This window comes from Artibeus jamaicensis, unplaced genomic scaffold, assembly GCF_021234435.1.
Source record: "Artibeus jamaicensis isolate MK-2021 breed Jamaican fruit bat unplaced genomic scaffold, CSHL_Jam_final scaffold_369, whole genome shotgun sequence".
NCBI classification, from domain to species: Eukaryota; Metazoa; Chordata; class Mammalia; order Chiroptera; family Phyllostomidae; genus Artibeus; species Artibeus jamaicensis.
Genome location: NW_026522042.1, coordinates 34,000,482 through 34,016,351, shown reverse-complemented (window position 1 = coordinate 34,016,351; position 15,870 = coordinate 34,000,482). Strand labels below are relative to the sequence as shown.

Here is a 15,870-nt window from a genome sequence, read left to right as displayed (position 1 = left end):
CCCCCCTGGGGACCACGCTGGTGCCTCTAGCACCCGGAGAGCCCGGGACATGAGTGTGTGTGGACCTCTCTCCACTGCAAGAGGCTTTCAGCTCACGGAGGCAGGAGGATGTCCACCGAATGGGGTTACGGCACAGGTGAGACACAGCCGGCATGGAAAGAATGCCACCGGGCACCGAGGGAAGGGCTGACGTGACGGCTGCCCAGAGGCGGACACAGAGGCCAGTGGGGCCTCGGCCGGAGCCTGCTCTGAGGACTCGGGCAGGCTCTGCCCTTGAGCTGGGGGTCCCTCAAGACTGTTCAGGAGCTCGGAAGCCAAAACATCCCTTATGTTCTCTTAAACAAACCAAACCTCTACACCCAACCAAGGCAAGATAAAGGCACACAAACGACAAAGTCACCTGAATCCTGTCTCCCTTGCTGCCCCAGCCTTTCAGAACGTAACTACTCTCTGACACTGTCCTGGGGTGGGAACTGGGCAGTGAGAGCTGCTGACAACATGGGAGCAGGCTGTGTGTTTGACGTGCAATGTCGGGACCGACCCTGTGAGAGGAGGACCGCCTCCTCCTGGCCTACGGAGGCAGGACTCTGTGCGGAACGCTCGGGAATACCACGGCAAGTCAGATATCGGTGCATCCAAACACCTCCCAGTTCTCACGCCCAGGCCATTCACCTTAACTCGAATCCTCAGGAGAGCAGACTCACCAGTTGATTCGGGTACCGCAAAACCACGGGCTGGACAGGGACTCCCGGGATAAAGGCACCTGCAGGAAAAGGGACGAAGGCACACCTCCGTACTGCCGTGGCAGCGGGGCCTGCGCCTGCACGTCTCGTGCTGGCCTCGGGACGAACGGGGCTTCCCGCCAGGCCTTCCTGGTCAGCCGAGATCCAGCGCCTGCAAGGTTCCCCCCATATCTGTGCTGGTGGGAAATACTTGGAGAATTCTGGGGTCGCGGCCCTGCCGGCAGGAAGCAGAGGGGGGCGCCTGCAGGCTGAGCTGCCCTTTGGTGGGGCAGCTGAGAGGCCGGGTGGGAGCGAGGGTCTTCCCCACTTTCTCAAAAAGAAAACAACGTAATTAAGAAAACTACATACCAGGTTTGAAGGTAATTAGGCAGGTCCTGTTGGTACAAGTTCCCTCTGGAAAAATCATTATCTTGAAATGAAAAAAAAAAAAAAAGTTCAGCAATAAAGAGACATAATTCAGAGTTCACAGGTGCCAATTTTCACAATCTAATTCACTACTGCTGACATAATTTAGATACCTTAACCATTTTCAGTTGAACAAGTTGAAATGCATTATGGAAGCTTACGCCCATGTCCTAACTATGGGATTTATCAAAATCTGGATGCAATGCAAACAGACAACAGCAACCTTCTCAGACCAGGGGCCTGCAGATGGGTAACCATGGTCCCCGCCCCCCGGCTGCCGCAAGGACCAGGCACAACTGCACGGAGTGAATGTTAGTGTGGAGCAGGCGTCCCGCAGGCAGAGCAGGACATGGGCGCACAGACGACAGCCGGCCCTCGTCTAAAGGACCTGGGACTCAGGACGGCCCTGAGGGAGGTGGGGGTGCTGGCCCAGCAAGTGCAAACATGAACAGAATCTGCTGTTAAGCAGCACCTTCCCCACTGGACTTCCAGTCGCTGACTTGTACTGACTTCTAGCAAAGGCACGTGAACTTTCTCCACTGCTGAAAAGCAGAGCCCAGGTGGGTGCTTTCAATTCAGGCTCCTGAGGAGAAGACCGTCTCCAGATGGCACTGAGCCAGCCAGAGTCCAACCCCGCCGTGCCAAGGATCTGGCAAGCAAGCTGAAGGAGGAAGAGGAATGACCTGCACTTGTAGGGGTGGCAACCCAGGGGACCACTCGAGTAGCTGCCCGTGGGCACAGGTGCCGAGAGCCAGGCCCCCCAACCTCAGTGTTTTCTGTGAAGCCAGAACCCAGAGTCCTGTGGGGTTTCCAGCTTCTCAGTGTCGGCTCAGTTGAAAAAAGAAAAATACAGCATGGGCCAGACACACCCACAGCTACCACCAGCCGAGGCCCACGCCTCATGGCCTGGGTCGGGAAGCAGACACATGACAGGCAGCATGGTCTCGGCTGCCCAGAAGCAGTGCTTGCTTCTACTCAGCGGGTGAACACACCACTCGGACACGCGGCCACACTGACCGTGGGCAGGTTAGCAGCTCTTTCCAACTCAGAGCTTATACAAAGGTTTGTTGCTAATAAAGATGATTGGGGGAACTTGAGATGCAGATCTGAATGGTTTCTCCTTGTTTCTTTAAATTTTAAAATTCCAGAACCAAAAGCACCTATTTAGCAGATTCTTAGATTTGCACACTCATCAAGACTAAAAGGAAACTAAACACTTCTAGCCCTCAGGGAAGGCAACTTCTGGTCTTTTGGCTTCTCCCCGCCCCCCCCCCCCATCTTTAAGGAACCTTTTGGAATAAGCCTGCTCTCGTGTGAGCAGGGCTGCGTCACCTGCGGCCACTTGCCCTTCGACTGCACCCGCCTCCTGATCTCCTCCACGGTCCTCCTGCGGGAGTCCTGGTCAGACCGGGACACGAAGACCGGCCGTATGTACTTTATCAGAGCTGAAAGAGAGGGCGAGGCGTTGTGTCGGGAGCACTGCCTCCGCCCCAGCAGGCTGGACCACAGGCGGGACCCCCACGTGTCCCAAGGGCTACACTACAGGGTGTGCACCGCGGGAATGCACCGCGACCACAAGGCGTGGACTCCTGGCTGCGGGAAACCAGTGAGAGAGGGAGGGGAGGCGACACCGATCCCTGGGACCCACAGGAGGGGCCTCTCCAGTCCAGACCAGACCCTGGGCTCGAACGTCCAGCCTCCAGGACTGTGAGAAATGAATGCCTGTTGTTTAAGAGCCGCCCTGTTGTGACCCTTTGTGACCACGGCCTGGACAGATGCCCCCTGGCCCACATCTAATCAAGTCGACATTGGCAGCACCCATTTTGCCAACAGCAGCGATACGCTGGACCTTCCCTCAAAATGTCCAGCTTATCAAAATAAAATCCACACAGCAGCCTCCAGTATAACTGTCAAAGGAACACTAAAGTGTTAGGTGCCATGTGGGAACGCAGAGCAGGTGGACGAAGCGGGGACGTGGGGCCAGCGGATGCCCCTGTTCCCGCGGCCCTTGGCCCAGCATCGCCTGCCTCTGCCTGGACCGGCCCTGCTCCGGAACCCAAGTGAAGTGTAAAGGCAGGGAGGCCGGGGGGCGAGGACCAGAGCAGAGGCTGGGGTGGGGCGGCTGGAGGAAGACCCGGGCAGTCGAGACCTGGCACAGGCTGGCCAGCCCCCCGGGGCACCACGGACAGCGCTCTAGCTGGACCGGGCTGGGCCAGGCCCAGCATGTTTTCACCTGTGAAGTGAGCGGACCATGTCAACTGCCCCAGGTTACTTACAGTTCCCACAACGATGGTAACTGTGCTCAGTGGTGACCCCCAAAAGACGTGTCCACGTTCTAACCCCCAGAACATTTTAAAGAAAAGGTCTTTGCAAATGTAATTAGGTGAGGATCTTGAAGTGAGATCGTCCTGGATTATCCAATGACAAGTGTCTTTATAAGAGACAGAGACACAGACACAGGGAGGGGCCATGGGACAACAAAGAGAGACGCTGGTGTGACTCAGCCACAAGCCCAGGGATGCCTGGAGCCCGAGGAGCCGGGAGGGGCAGGAAGGACCCTCCCCATCCTGGTGTCCCCCAGGGAGCTCAGCCCTGAGACACCTTGATGAAGAGGCTTCTGGCTCCGGAGCGAGCCCACATTTCTGTTGTTTTAAAGCCACTGGTTTCCTAATCTGTCACGCAGCCTAAGGATGCTCACAAGCCTGGGCACAGTGACTAGGGCATGGGGCTGGAGCTACTGAGCTGTTCCCAGACTTCCAGATGGAGTCCTCTGCGATAGGACTTGAAGCAGTACTTCAGTGAGTTGTATCTGAGGGCAACAGTGTGCTGACAAAAAATAAAACCACAACAATGGAGGAGGAGGGGATCTCCTCCTTACAGAGGAGGTCACAAAGGAGGGGAAATGTGGACAGGAGACCCAGTGACTATTCCCTGTGGGAGTGGCCAGCTCTAACCAGCAGGTGGGGGGCTCCTCCCTCCAGTGGGTGGGGAGGGGTCTTACTCACTTCCCCATATGGGAATGTCTCTGCTCTCGGCCTTCATCACGATGGAGGACATGGTCATGGTGACGGGAATGGCGTCGAAGTAGGAGGAGTGTGGTGCCAGGGTGAGGATGGCCGCCTCGGTGGGCAGGGCCTGCTGTCCCTTCACGGCCACCCGGTGGAAGCCGCCGATGAACCACATGGTGCGCATGACGGCCTTGAGCAGGAAGTCCACGACTCTGCGAAAGAAGGTGCAAGTCAGAGGAGGCCAAGCGGTGGGTCCCAGCCCTGCCCACCTCGTTAGGCACACGCCAGTCACACGGGGCCAGTCACACGGAGACCAGCCCTGGGGTCTCAGTGCTGACCTGGCTTAGCCATCCAGGGCCAACTTATACTTGCAACAACTGTTACTGAAATGTCCTCTAAAGGGGGAAAGGTACTGTTCCCTTTATTTAAATGTGCAGTGGGAGGTCTTCTTCATTCATTTACTCAGGAAAATCGAGGGCCAGCTCTTCTGCAACTCGGCAACTTTAAGATGACACGTGACCCAGGAATATATAACAGGGGCCGAATTATAGATACCGATACCTTAAAGGCTAGAAAGATGTGTACTAGCATTCTAAGTGTACAAATACATTTGAAGTGATAAATCATTAACACACCCAGTGTACATATCACAGTGTGACCCGGAGCTGAGATTGGCAGCAGAGGCCTGCATGCAGACTCCCCACTCTCGTCTTCCAAGGTTGTCTGAGGGTCCCAGAATCAGATGTAGTGTTATTAAAATGAACCTTTTCTGGGTATAATTAGGTCAACAATAAATGTGGAAGATAAAATAAAACCAGCCTAGATCAAGTGAATTTATGTCCTATTTTAAAAAAATATATGAGGATTTTGGCGTTTAAGTCTGTACATTCCCTTTCATGGTAACCTCTGGCAGTGACAAACGAGATCAGTACTCAACATGTCACTGAAGCCGCACGTGGACGAGTGTCCTGGCAAGTGCGTCCCTGGGGCTGCACGCGCGCCAGCCCACAGGGAGAAGGAGTCGGCTTCACAGGGAGCCACGTCTCACTCGGCCGCCGGTTCACCTGGGTGGTCACCTGGGCAAAGTCGCTGCAGAAGCGCCAGAGCCTCAAGCTCCACCAGACTGACCTCCCGAGAGGCTTGAAAATTCCAGAAGATGAGGCCTGACTGCTCTGAGCAGTCGCCGGTCGCCAGAAGAGCGCAGGACCCTGAGAAGCCACTGGAAACACCTCTGTTTGAGGGTGAACAGTGACTGAGGCTGCAGGCGGGGATGCCGGGGACCGAGAGCTGGTGGGACTGTGCATGCCCACACTCGCCACTACGTGTCCTACTGCACATGTAATATGCACGTTATTGTTCACGGTAACAACGTGCACAGACACGAAAGTGGACAGACGCCCTGTGACGCATGAGGAGGAGGAAGTGAGGCTTCGAGGAGGAAGAATCGGGGCCGTGGAGGAAGCTGCCGTGGGAACAGAAACAAGCCTGGGAGGCAGGTTCGGGGGCAGAAGGGGGAGGAGAGCTGGTTTAAAGAGTGGGGACCAGATCTCAATCTCTCAATCTCTCAATTAAGGACACACCCACCACCTCAGATCAAAGCTCAGGTAGCCCACGGCAGAGACATGAGGTGGGGGGTGACCTGACAGTTCCCCAAAGGTCTTGGAGGAATCCCGTCCCCACTCAAAGTGCAGAAGGCTGCGTGGCCTTGGAGCATAGCCCTCTGGCTGCTGGAAGTCGCCGGGGCCCAGCACCACCCACACTAAGGCTCAGCCCGCAGTGACAGGCCCAAGGTGCTCGAGCTTCTCTAGGGAAACGCGAGTTGGGACACAGATCTACCTGTATGAGGGCAGGGACCTCCACCTTCTCCTCCACCCAGCACACACGTGGACAGCATCAAGGCTGAGATCTGGGCAGCCCCAGCCATGTGACAGACTGTGAGCCACAGAGATCCCCAGAGCTGGCTCAGAAGGGGGAGGGGGTTAAAAACTCACACTGTCATCAGCATTGCTACACATGGTCAAGAGCAAGGCCCTCTGGACAGTGCAGGGAACATGAAAACACTCTTGGAAATCAATGGTCTCGCTGAAGAAATGACCAATTCACAAGAAAGTCTGGAAAACGAGGAGCGGGAATCTCCCAGAACAAGCAGGAAAAAGGAGGGAAGCGGACAGAGTACAAGGCAAGAGGAGAAGAGTCTCTCTGAGCTGAAGGAAGACATAAATCTTCACTCCCTGTCGAGGTGCTGAATTTTTAAAAAAGTCTCACACTTTGAAACTTCCCTCAAGAATCGTTGAAGTAACAAAGGACAAAAAAGACCCTGAGACCTCCCAGTGAAGATCAGACAGGTGTTCTAGCAACAGTGTTGCAGGTGAAACAGGCAGCAGACCCACCTCTTCAGAGCTCTGAGGATGTAAGATTTGGAACCTTTAAAAAATTTTTTAAAGATTTTATTTATTTTTAGAGGGGAAGCGGTGAATAAAGAGAGGGAGAAAAACATCAATGTGTGGTTGCCTCTTGTGTGCCCACAATTGAAGCCCTGGACCACAACCCAGGCATGTGCCCTGACTGGGAATTGAACTGGTGATCCTTTGGTTTGTGGGCTGGTGCTCAATCCACTGAGCCATACCTGCCAGGGGAGGTTTGGAACCTTTAATTCTATTCCTAAACTATCCACCAATTGTGCAGGGAGAGGGAGATTGCAGATATTAGCAGACACGAAACATGTCTGAGTTCTTCTTGTATGTCCTCCTTCTAAGAAAAGAACCTGACACACCAGAAAGTCTTAGACAAAAACCCCAGAAAAAGCAACAGAAACAAGCCCAGGAAACAGCAGATGGTGCCCGAGAGAGCAGCAGACAGGAGCTGGGTGACGCACACTGGGAGGAGAACGGGGTCCCAGCAGCAGCGGTGACCACGAGGTCTATGCTCAGGGCTCACTATGCTTTGGTTAAGAGGCAAAACAAAAGGTCTAAATTCTGCAAAATAAAAAAAAGAAGTTCAAGGAAGGAAAGTTCAAACACAAAGCCAGCGAATGGGCACATAACTCAGAGAATCACAGGTGCGGAACGAGCGTCCAACACCATGACCACGACAGGAGCGTGTACTAAGTCACCACAAGGTGGCACTGCAATGTGAGACGGCGTATAAATGCACCTCGCTGCCTCCCGCCATGTAGTTGGGGGTTTGTCCTCAACAGACCAAGTAACAGGTCTTTCCTCGGGTCGCAGTGCCTACAGGAGACAAACTACAAGCAGGGGGCGGAGACCGCAGAGTGGGACCTGTAAGGGTGGGCCACAGACTTGCCTCCTACCACCCGTCCTCCTTCGCGACTCTACTCCCTCCGTTCTGCAATGTGTACTGAGCACCCACTCTCTGCCAGGCATGAGGGCACATCACGGTACCCAGGAAGAAACCTTTGCCCACCTGCAGTTCACTCGTTAGGGTGGCAAATGAGTTTAAAAAAAAATTAGTGAATCACGGAGTAAATCAAAATGAGGTATTGTCCGTGAAACAAGACAAATAAAAGGAAAGCAAAGTCGGGAGGGTCTGGAACAGCAGAGGGAAAACCACTGAGCACAGACATACAGTAATGAGCTAACCCTGCGCACATCTGGGTGAAGCACATCAAAGGGGGAGAGCAGCCTGTGCAAAGGTCCTGGGGTGGGAGTGCATTAGAGAGCTGAAAGGACAGGAGTGTGGTAGAAGACAGGGAGGGAGGGATGACAGATCACGAGGGCCTTGCAGGTGCTGACGGGAAGGAGAGTTTTACTCTGCGGTTCCTGGACACAGGCGCCTGCAGGGTGGAGGCAGTGGACAGCCGAGCTCTGACTCCATTTGCAGAGGAGCCTTGACTGCTGTCTTGACACAGAGAAGCAGTGGAGCAGCTGACAGGCCACACTGGCACTTGGGCCAGAGGCAGTGGGACCATGTGGAGGGGTCAAGTGCATTCTGGAGGTGGAGCCACTACATTTCCTGATGGTGGGAAAGATATGTGTGCAAGAGGGGAAGTCCCAGGAACTCCTGGGCCTGGCCTGGCCACAGACAATATGAAGTCCCATCGATGGAGGTGGGGCTGTGGCCAGAACAGGTGGGGAGATGAAAGCCTGGAAGCTCTGTTTGGGCGTGTTGAACTAAAGACCACCCACATACAGGTAAGCTCCAAGGTGGGCTGAGGAGAGGTCTGGGATGAAGGAAGGAGCCTGGGAGTCATTGGCTTGTGGAGAGCTGCAGACATCCTGAACTAGAGGAGCTCAGCAGGAGAGCACAGGGACTCACTGCAGCCCAGGTCGGCAGTAGGGGGACGCAGCCAGGAGGACATGACGGGCCCACAGCAGGGAAAGGGCCACGGAGGTGGGGGATGACTGGACACTGAGGAGGGAGATGGTGTGTCCGGGTGGAGGGAGTGTCCTGACTGCCCTGGGGTGACTGCTGGGGTGCTGGTCCCTGAATATGCAGGCATGTGAGGAGTGGAGCATGAACCCAGTCCACCTGGATCTTTAAGATCCATGTGGTCTTGGAGACTGATATGCACATTTCAAATGGTTTTGCTATAAAAGGGAGCACCCAGACCATGGGAGAGGGGACAGCTGGCCTGTGCACTGATGGGACCACCCCAGGGAGGGAAGCATCGGCAGTTGAGGAGGAAGAGCATGAGTCTTGGGCCACGTTCTGGAGCTGCACGGAGCTTCGAGCTCAGTGCTGGGCAGGGGCTGTGTGTGGTAGGGACGGTTCCTGGGCAGCAGGCGTGGAGGCAGTGCTGGGCTGCAGACGTGAAGGGCACGTGGGGGCTGCTGGGCTTCTCTGCGGCAATCCTAAACTGAGACCATGGGGGTGGGGGAGGCTTCTAGGAGAGCAGAGGAAAGCTAAAAGTAAGTTCAAGTCCAGCCTCCACCCTCCAATGGACACATGGCAGCAGGAGTTGTCATGAAGATGGACTCAGATCTGAGAGCGGAGTCCCCACATGAAGCACTCAGGACTGAATCATGTCACCCAAACTCCTATGTTGAAGCTTTAATCCCCAATATAACTGTGTTTAGAAATAAGATTAAATGTGGTCATAGGGAGGGGCTCTAATCTGATAGGACCAGTGTCCTTATAAGAAGAAAAAGAGAGACCAGAACTCTGTCCTGTGAGGACCCAGTGAGAAGGTGGCACCAGCAGCCAGGAAGAGGCCCTCACTAGGGACCTGACCAGGCTGGCCCCCTGACCTCTGACTTCTAGAATCCAGCCATGAGAGTCTGCTGTTGAGTCTCCCAGCTGGTGGTTCTAGGTTAAGACAGCCTGAGAGGACGAAGACACACTCCTTCCCCCACATGAGTGCAGAGGGTCGGCACGGAGACCAACCACTGCTGTGGGTCCGCCTGGCCCGGCCCGGCTCTGGCGTCAGTCAGTCTGCTGGTCAGGTTGTGCAAGATGATACAACAGTTTTCACAACACTGTGTGTTTGGAAAGTAACTCAGAGTGAGTGCCTTTTGCAAAAGTGTGTCCTTCCTCCTCTCATTAAAAAGCCTAAGATTTTTATTTTAGGAACTTCTGGATGACACTAACTTACATTCAGAAAAATGCTCCCTAATCGAACATCGGTCTGCTCAGAAGCGAACAGCTGTGCGCAGTAAGAAGGGACCTCCTCCCGCGCCGGATGCCCAATGGTACTCCACGGTGTGTCCAGAAGTGCATCTGCTCTGAACCCCATTATTGTAAAGTCTGTTTCCTCTTGACTCCCCGGGTCCCACACTTGGCCCCTCTCACTGTGTCTCCCTCTGAGGAGTTCCGTGTGCACAGAGCACCACCCCCAGCCCAGGACCCAGCATTAGCGAGTTTCCCGTAATATACTGCTGCACGGAGACCCTGAGGGCTGTGTCTCGGGAATTCAACCCAGGGCAATGTGTGCAGCCTAAGTATGTGCACACGTGTGCATGTATGCACTCATGAAACACACAGATACACCCATGCATGTAAGTATGCACATGCTTGTGGTACACATGGGCACACACGTGTGCGCACAACACATGCCTGCACCCACATGCAGCACATATGCACACACAGAAACACGCACATGTATATACATGTACACAGAGAGAATGATACACCGTCTCTGTGGACCTACACGCCCAGAGTGCACGTGAAACTGGAGACACCCTGTGTCTCCTTGTGTGGGGCTCTCCACTCACACGGGACGTTCGTGAGGCATCTGTGAGGCAGGGCTATGGGAACTGTTTGCTGTGGCCCATTTATCACTCGATGAGGCCAAGTGAATTATTCACAGACAAGAAAGGCCTCCTGGAGTTGGTCTGGGGAATGGAAAGCAGCCCAGAGGCATCTATCTGGAAAAGTCAGAGTCTGAAGCTGGGGGAGGAGGGTGGAGGCAGGGGGGCTCTGCCTGAGGACAGAGCAGAAGAAACAAGAATCCACACAGAAAGTGCTGCGAAATGTCATTTTCCTGTCACTACTAAAATACCAAACTTTTAATCAAATCATTTGTAATTTGTCGAAACTACAAAATCTCTGCTTTCTAGCGACAGTTCTCAACTTTCCAAAATGGACATCTTGATTCCTATTTGGTCTAGATTTATTTTGCTCCATTCTATATTTTACACCAAATTTATATTTTACGGTAATAACATTAAAAAAAAACACCACTCACAAAAAACGTGACCTTCAAAGGGAAATGACAACCCGGGAAGGAGAAATGCAGAGGCTCACGGTGCCGCCCCAGGGCCGAGGGGACCGCGGGGACGCCAGGCCCAGCAGCACGCGCTCGTTCGCTCGCCCTCCCCAGCTCTGGCTCCGTCATTCACTTACTCACCCGCTCCTCCCACGCACTCATCCACTTGGGAACCACCGTCCGGCACACGCAGGCCGTGCACCACACCTGGCACAGAGTGGGGAGACGGCCACAGCCTGCCTTCGGACCTCCTAGGGGGGAAGGGAGACTGCGGTCCCTTCGAAACCGAGAATGGTCTGAGAAATGAAATACCCTGAGGACGAGCGCATGAAGACCCCATGTGAAGGGTCCCCTGGACGCCCGAACCACCCCCAGGCCGAGCCACAGCACATTCAACAACAGCTCAGCACACCCTCGAACCTCTGCCCTGCGTGTAACTGCTGTCCGACCAGGGCACGTGGGTGTCAGGAGAACCCACACTCAGGACAGGGGCCAGTCCCCACGCCCTCCCTGGGCGTCAATGTGCCTGCGGCTCCGACTCTTTCCCGAGAACAGAGGATGAGCCCACCCACTCAGCCCGTACTGGCTGGAAAGCAAGTATGTTAGGCTTTGCGGCCGCGTGGCCTCTGTCACCGCTCCTCGGGTCTGCACGACCGCAGCCTGGACGGCACGTAAAACGAGTGGGCGTGGCTGTGTCCCAACTGACCTTTATTTACAAAAAACGAGCAGCAGCCAGCCTTGGCTTGTGGGTACTTTGCTGGACTCTGTCCACTGAACTAACAATGCTTCTACTTCTGAACCAACCACCAAGGATCCTTATGACTGAAGATGCCAAGACATGGACGGGTTGTCAGCACTTGAGTTCTCAGTATGAATGATACCTTTTAAGACACTAAAGATACCGAAATCCTTATGCTGTTCTGACATTGCAGCTTTAGGCGCTTTAGTCAACAGGAAAAGTGACTGATTAAACTTTTTGAGGTCCATGTTGGGTCTTCAGCTGAGACGTGTTCATGTGTCCACCTACAGAACACCGGGTTTCTAATATTCACTACGTACAAGCAAGGAAGCACTCAGGTGTCTCCAAAGCAAGGAGGGACACGCGACCCTGCAGAGACCAGACCAGGGGCGGCAGGTGGAACATGTGCCAGCTGGCACTTGGGGGGCTGGGAAACATGGAAAACGAGGGATCTCTGTGCTTGGGACATGGAAATAGCAGTCACACGGCTCGACAGGCCCTGTTAGAAGCTGGAGACCTTGGCAGGGGTGCGCCAGGGAGGGAGCTGCAGCCGGGACAGCAGTGTCCCCACGGGGAGAGTGCAGCCCTAGCGCACACTGCCTCAAGGAGGGGAGGATGGACTACACCACGCTGCGGGGTTGGGAGCTGTGAGAACAGAGAAATGGCCCTGTGACTCCCCACATCAGAGCGTCACAGGCAAGAACTTACTTCCGCCACAGGGCCAGGGGCTGCTCCGGGTCCCTCTCTGCGGGTCCCAGGGAAGCGATGAGCGCGAAGGGCCAGGCGAGCAGCATCATGAAGGCAGCAAGCAGCAGCCGGATGGGGAAGAGCGTCAGCGTCATGACTGCAATCTGGGGAGACAGACTGAGGTCATTCCAGGAGCAGTCACCAGGGAATCTCTCCCTTGACTCCTATGGAAGCTGTGCAGGAGCTGGGTGGGTATACGCCCCAGCCAGGGTGCTGCTCTCTCACAAATGGCTGGGAGAGGCAGGCAGCACCCTGGTCGTCGTACCCAGGGTGACCTGCCGCCCCACCTCCCCACTCCCTCCTTAAGTCATCCCTGAGAGTCGGCCGAGGAAGGGGATGGCGAGCTCTCTCCTGGAGTCGAAGCCCTCTGTCCCCACGCCCAGGCCCTCAGGCAGCCCCGAAGCTGTGCCTTCTGTGATATGAGGATGCTGCTGCGGCACTAAGCTGGCATCTGTGAAGTGGCAAGATAGCAGGTATGGAGCCGATGAGATTGGACTACAAGGAGGACCAGAGAATTTGGGTGGCTTTCCAGCCCAAGGGAGCCCAGCAGAGAATGTGCCACCATGGGTCTAGCTGGGGGACAGTGGGAAGGGAGGTGGGGGCTCCATGGAGAAGGGCAGGCCCCACAGGTGATGGGACAGTGCCAACATGGGGTGGAAGTGATGGACACATGGGTTCGGCAGAGTGGTCAAGTCGGAGAGAGTCCCGGGGGGACCAGCAGCTGTCACTGAAACACAAGTACGTCCATGCACGAGGTGATGCTCTGCTGCTGTACCAGCTGGCACTCAGCGGATCAGTCAGAGATGGACCAGGAGAGGATGAGAGACTTAAACACTCACAAAGGCTTTATGATGCCCAGATGCAGTGCTTATGTCCAATAATTTCAAACATGTAGGTTTGATGCAGAGACAGGTGAGGTCTCAACCCAACAAGACTGAGAAGCCCTCCGCGGCACCGCTGGGTCTCTGTCACCCGCAGCCGAGTGCACGCTGGCTGTTACTGTGGGCTTTGCCGAGTCCCTTGGGCTCCTGCACTGCTCCACATGATACAATGACAGCCGCGAGGGCAATTTTTAATTTTATAGCAGCCACATTTTTAAAAACTACAGGTGATGAAATTAATATAGTTTATTTAACCCAATATACCTGGACTATCGATCTTCAGTGTGTACTCAATACAAAAATTACGAGAGCACCCACACATTTTTCAGGTCTTGGAAATCCAGTGTGTGATGCTTACAGGGAGTCCCAACTTATACTCGCCATGTTTCAAGTGCTCAACAGCCACTTGTGGCTGAGGCTGCCTGCCGGACGGTGCAGATCTGATAACCACATTTTGCTAATGATGGCAATGTTTAATGGCCCTTCTCGTCTCCGGTTTCAGGGGCGGGGCACCCACAGCCCAGCCGGAGGCTCCTGTTTCAGTGGGAGGCTGAACGGAAGCAGCACCGGCAGACCTGCTGCCCTGCTGGCGTGGGTGCCGATGCTGATGCTTCTTCCTATAAAGTGGGCGCTGGTCCCAGGCTGTCAGTAAAAGTCCTGCACTGGTGAGAACATGCCCTTCCCATTCTTGGCTCTCTGAGAACTGTGTTTTGCTTTAAATCGTGACTGGGCGCTGGACTTCATCACAGGTCTTCCCTGCATCCACTGGGTAATCCTGTGCCTGTCCTCACTCACCATTAGTGATGTGTTCATAGCTTGTGTCATTGGAACTGTGGCTACAGTGCTGGGAAGGGACACGTGTGGTTTCTTTTTTAACAGGAATCCCTGGGTCTGCCTGTGACTGTGCCTCTGAGACTGAGTCATCACTGGATCCTAGGTGTTCTGACCCCAGGTCCCCTCCCGCGCTGCCTCCTCTGGGTGGATCCCAGGGGAAGGATGTTAGGATTCCAGCCAGCTGCTGGATAAAAGAGAAAAATAAAGATAAAGATAAAGATAAAAGAAATTTATCTCTAGATAAATTTCTACGGAGATTTCTGACTGCTGTCTCAAGGTTTCTAAGGCTAGTGTTTATCAAGATGTCTCTTTTTTAAGGATTTCATTTCAGTGCCTTTGTTAATGGGGAAATCTCTAAGTCCTCAGAGTTTTCCTCCCCGTGAGCCTGACTCCAGGACAACTGGAGTGATGCTGCCCATGACATTCACTGTGACTTTACAGCAGCCCCGATCTACAGTCTCGTTGTTAACACATCTGTGCCTTCCACAGCTCTTCAGCCCATGTTGACAGACGTTCTTCTGTTTTATTGATCTGCTTACAGACCCAGTCTGGTGTGTCCCTGGTCTCTATTGGGTCCTATTCAGTCACACGAATTCTGGCTCTTGCAAGAGTCTCTCCTCCTCTGAGTCTATGCTAACTGTCTATTTCGCATCTTGCAGTAAAAGCCTGGAACATTGATTTCAGAAATACTTTGTTTCCCAATATTCACAGTGAGAACACATAACTTTCTCTAAGTACCTCTTTAACTTTACAAATTTGTAGCCTTTCCTTTATTTTTAACAGTTTAAGATATGTCCTTTTCCATCCTTTGTGATTATAATTCTGTTGCAGAGGGAAAAGAGGATATAAGTCTGTAGGTAACACTTCTGTCCTGTTCCCAAGAGGTGACCCCCCCTTCCCACACCCTCTTCCCTGCCCCCACAGGCTGCCCTCGCTGTTGGGGGCCGGCTTGGAGCTCAGCATATCTGCTCTGCTGTTTAAGTTGACAGCTGGCCCTCCCTTCTCAATTTACAGAGAAATCAAGTTACTGGAGAGTTACTATTTGTTCCCACAAAGCACTGTTTGTCTGGTGCCTGCGCTGCAGACGGAGTGATGAGGCACAGAAACTGGAAATTGGAGAAAGTCCGCACACTCGGAGGCGTGACGTCTACACCGCGCCTGGCTCCGCAGGCCTGTTCTGCTTCCAGGATGGTTTCTACTAGGAATCGTGGACCACGACAAATGGATCTCATGCTGTAACCAAGCCGCAGGTCCCCTGCCTGCTGCTGCAAAAGCCGATGCTGGAGAGGCAGGTGTTGACGTAAAGGAGAGTGGTTTATTTTCAGGGGCCACCGCCTGGAAGATGGGGACTCACATCTCAAAGCCCATCTCCCATCTCAGTGGAGGCAGAGGTTTTTGTAAGGAAGGAAAGGGGATCAGAACAAAAAGATCAAGGAGCAGGTTGAAAAGCTCTCTACGTGCGGACGAGCAGAGTCCATTCCAATAAGGCAAGTGATGGTCCTGTGTGCGTCAGCCTGATTTAGTCTTCCTGGATCCACCTAGAGCTGGGATGCCTGAAGGTCAGAGTCTTTATCTCTTAAAGTTACTTTTCCCAGGAGTCTTAAACAAACACGCTGTTCATCTACGAGCTACATGTTAGTCTGAGTCCCCACTTACAGAAACAATGTCAAAAGAACGGTGGGGTGTGCTATAATTTCCCTCTGTGACAATCGGGTTCTGGAAAGAGCACATGGTTTCCAGCACCCACCCCATGCACCTGTGGACTGGGCCCGAGGCAGTGCCACATTCCTGCTGGACAAACAGGTGGAAGCTGGCCAACCTGGCCAGGGGACCTGAGCCCGCCCAGCAC

General features: G+C 54.0%; 1 protein-coding gene across 2 annotated transcripts in view; it reads right to left on the bottom strand.

Moving 5' to 3' along the window:
• Nucleotides 1–15,870, bottom strand: part of LPCAT1 (lysophosphatidylcholine acyltransferase 1) — a 41,757-nt gene that overhangs the window by 12,862 nt on the left and 13,025 nt on the right. Inside the window, exons 2-6 of one of the 2 annotated variants that reach the window (XM_037137327.2) lie at nt 12,268–12,410; nt 4,154–4,368; nt 2,481–2,593; nt 1,092–1,152; nt 705–763 (exon numbers count right to left, since the gene is read on the bottom strand). In XM_037137327.2, coding sequence (XP_036993222.2) covers nt 705–763; nt 1,092–1,152; nt 2,481–2,593; nt 4,154–4,368; nt 12,268–12,410 — 591 coding nt within the window. Of the gene's footprint in view, nt 1–704; nt 764–1,091; nt 1,153–2,480; nt 2,594–4,153; nt 4,369–4,494; nt 4,555–12,267; nt 12,411–15,870 lie in introns of those variants that run through there. The other variant, XM_053657360.1, reaches the window with a different exon arrangement.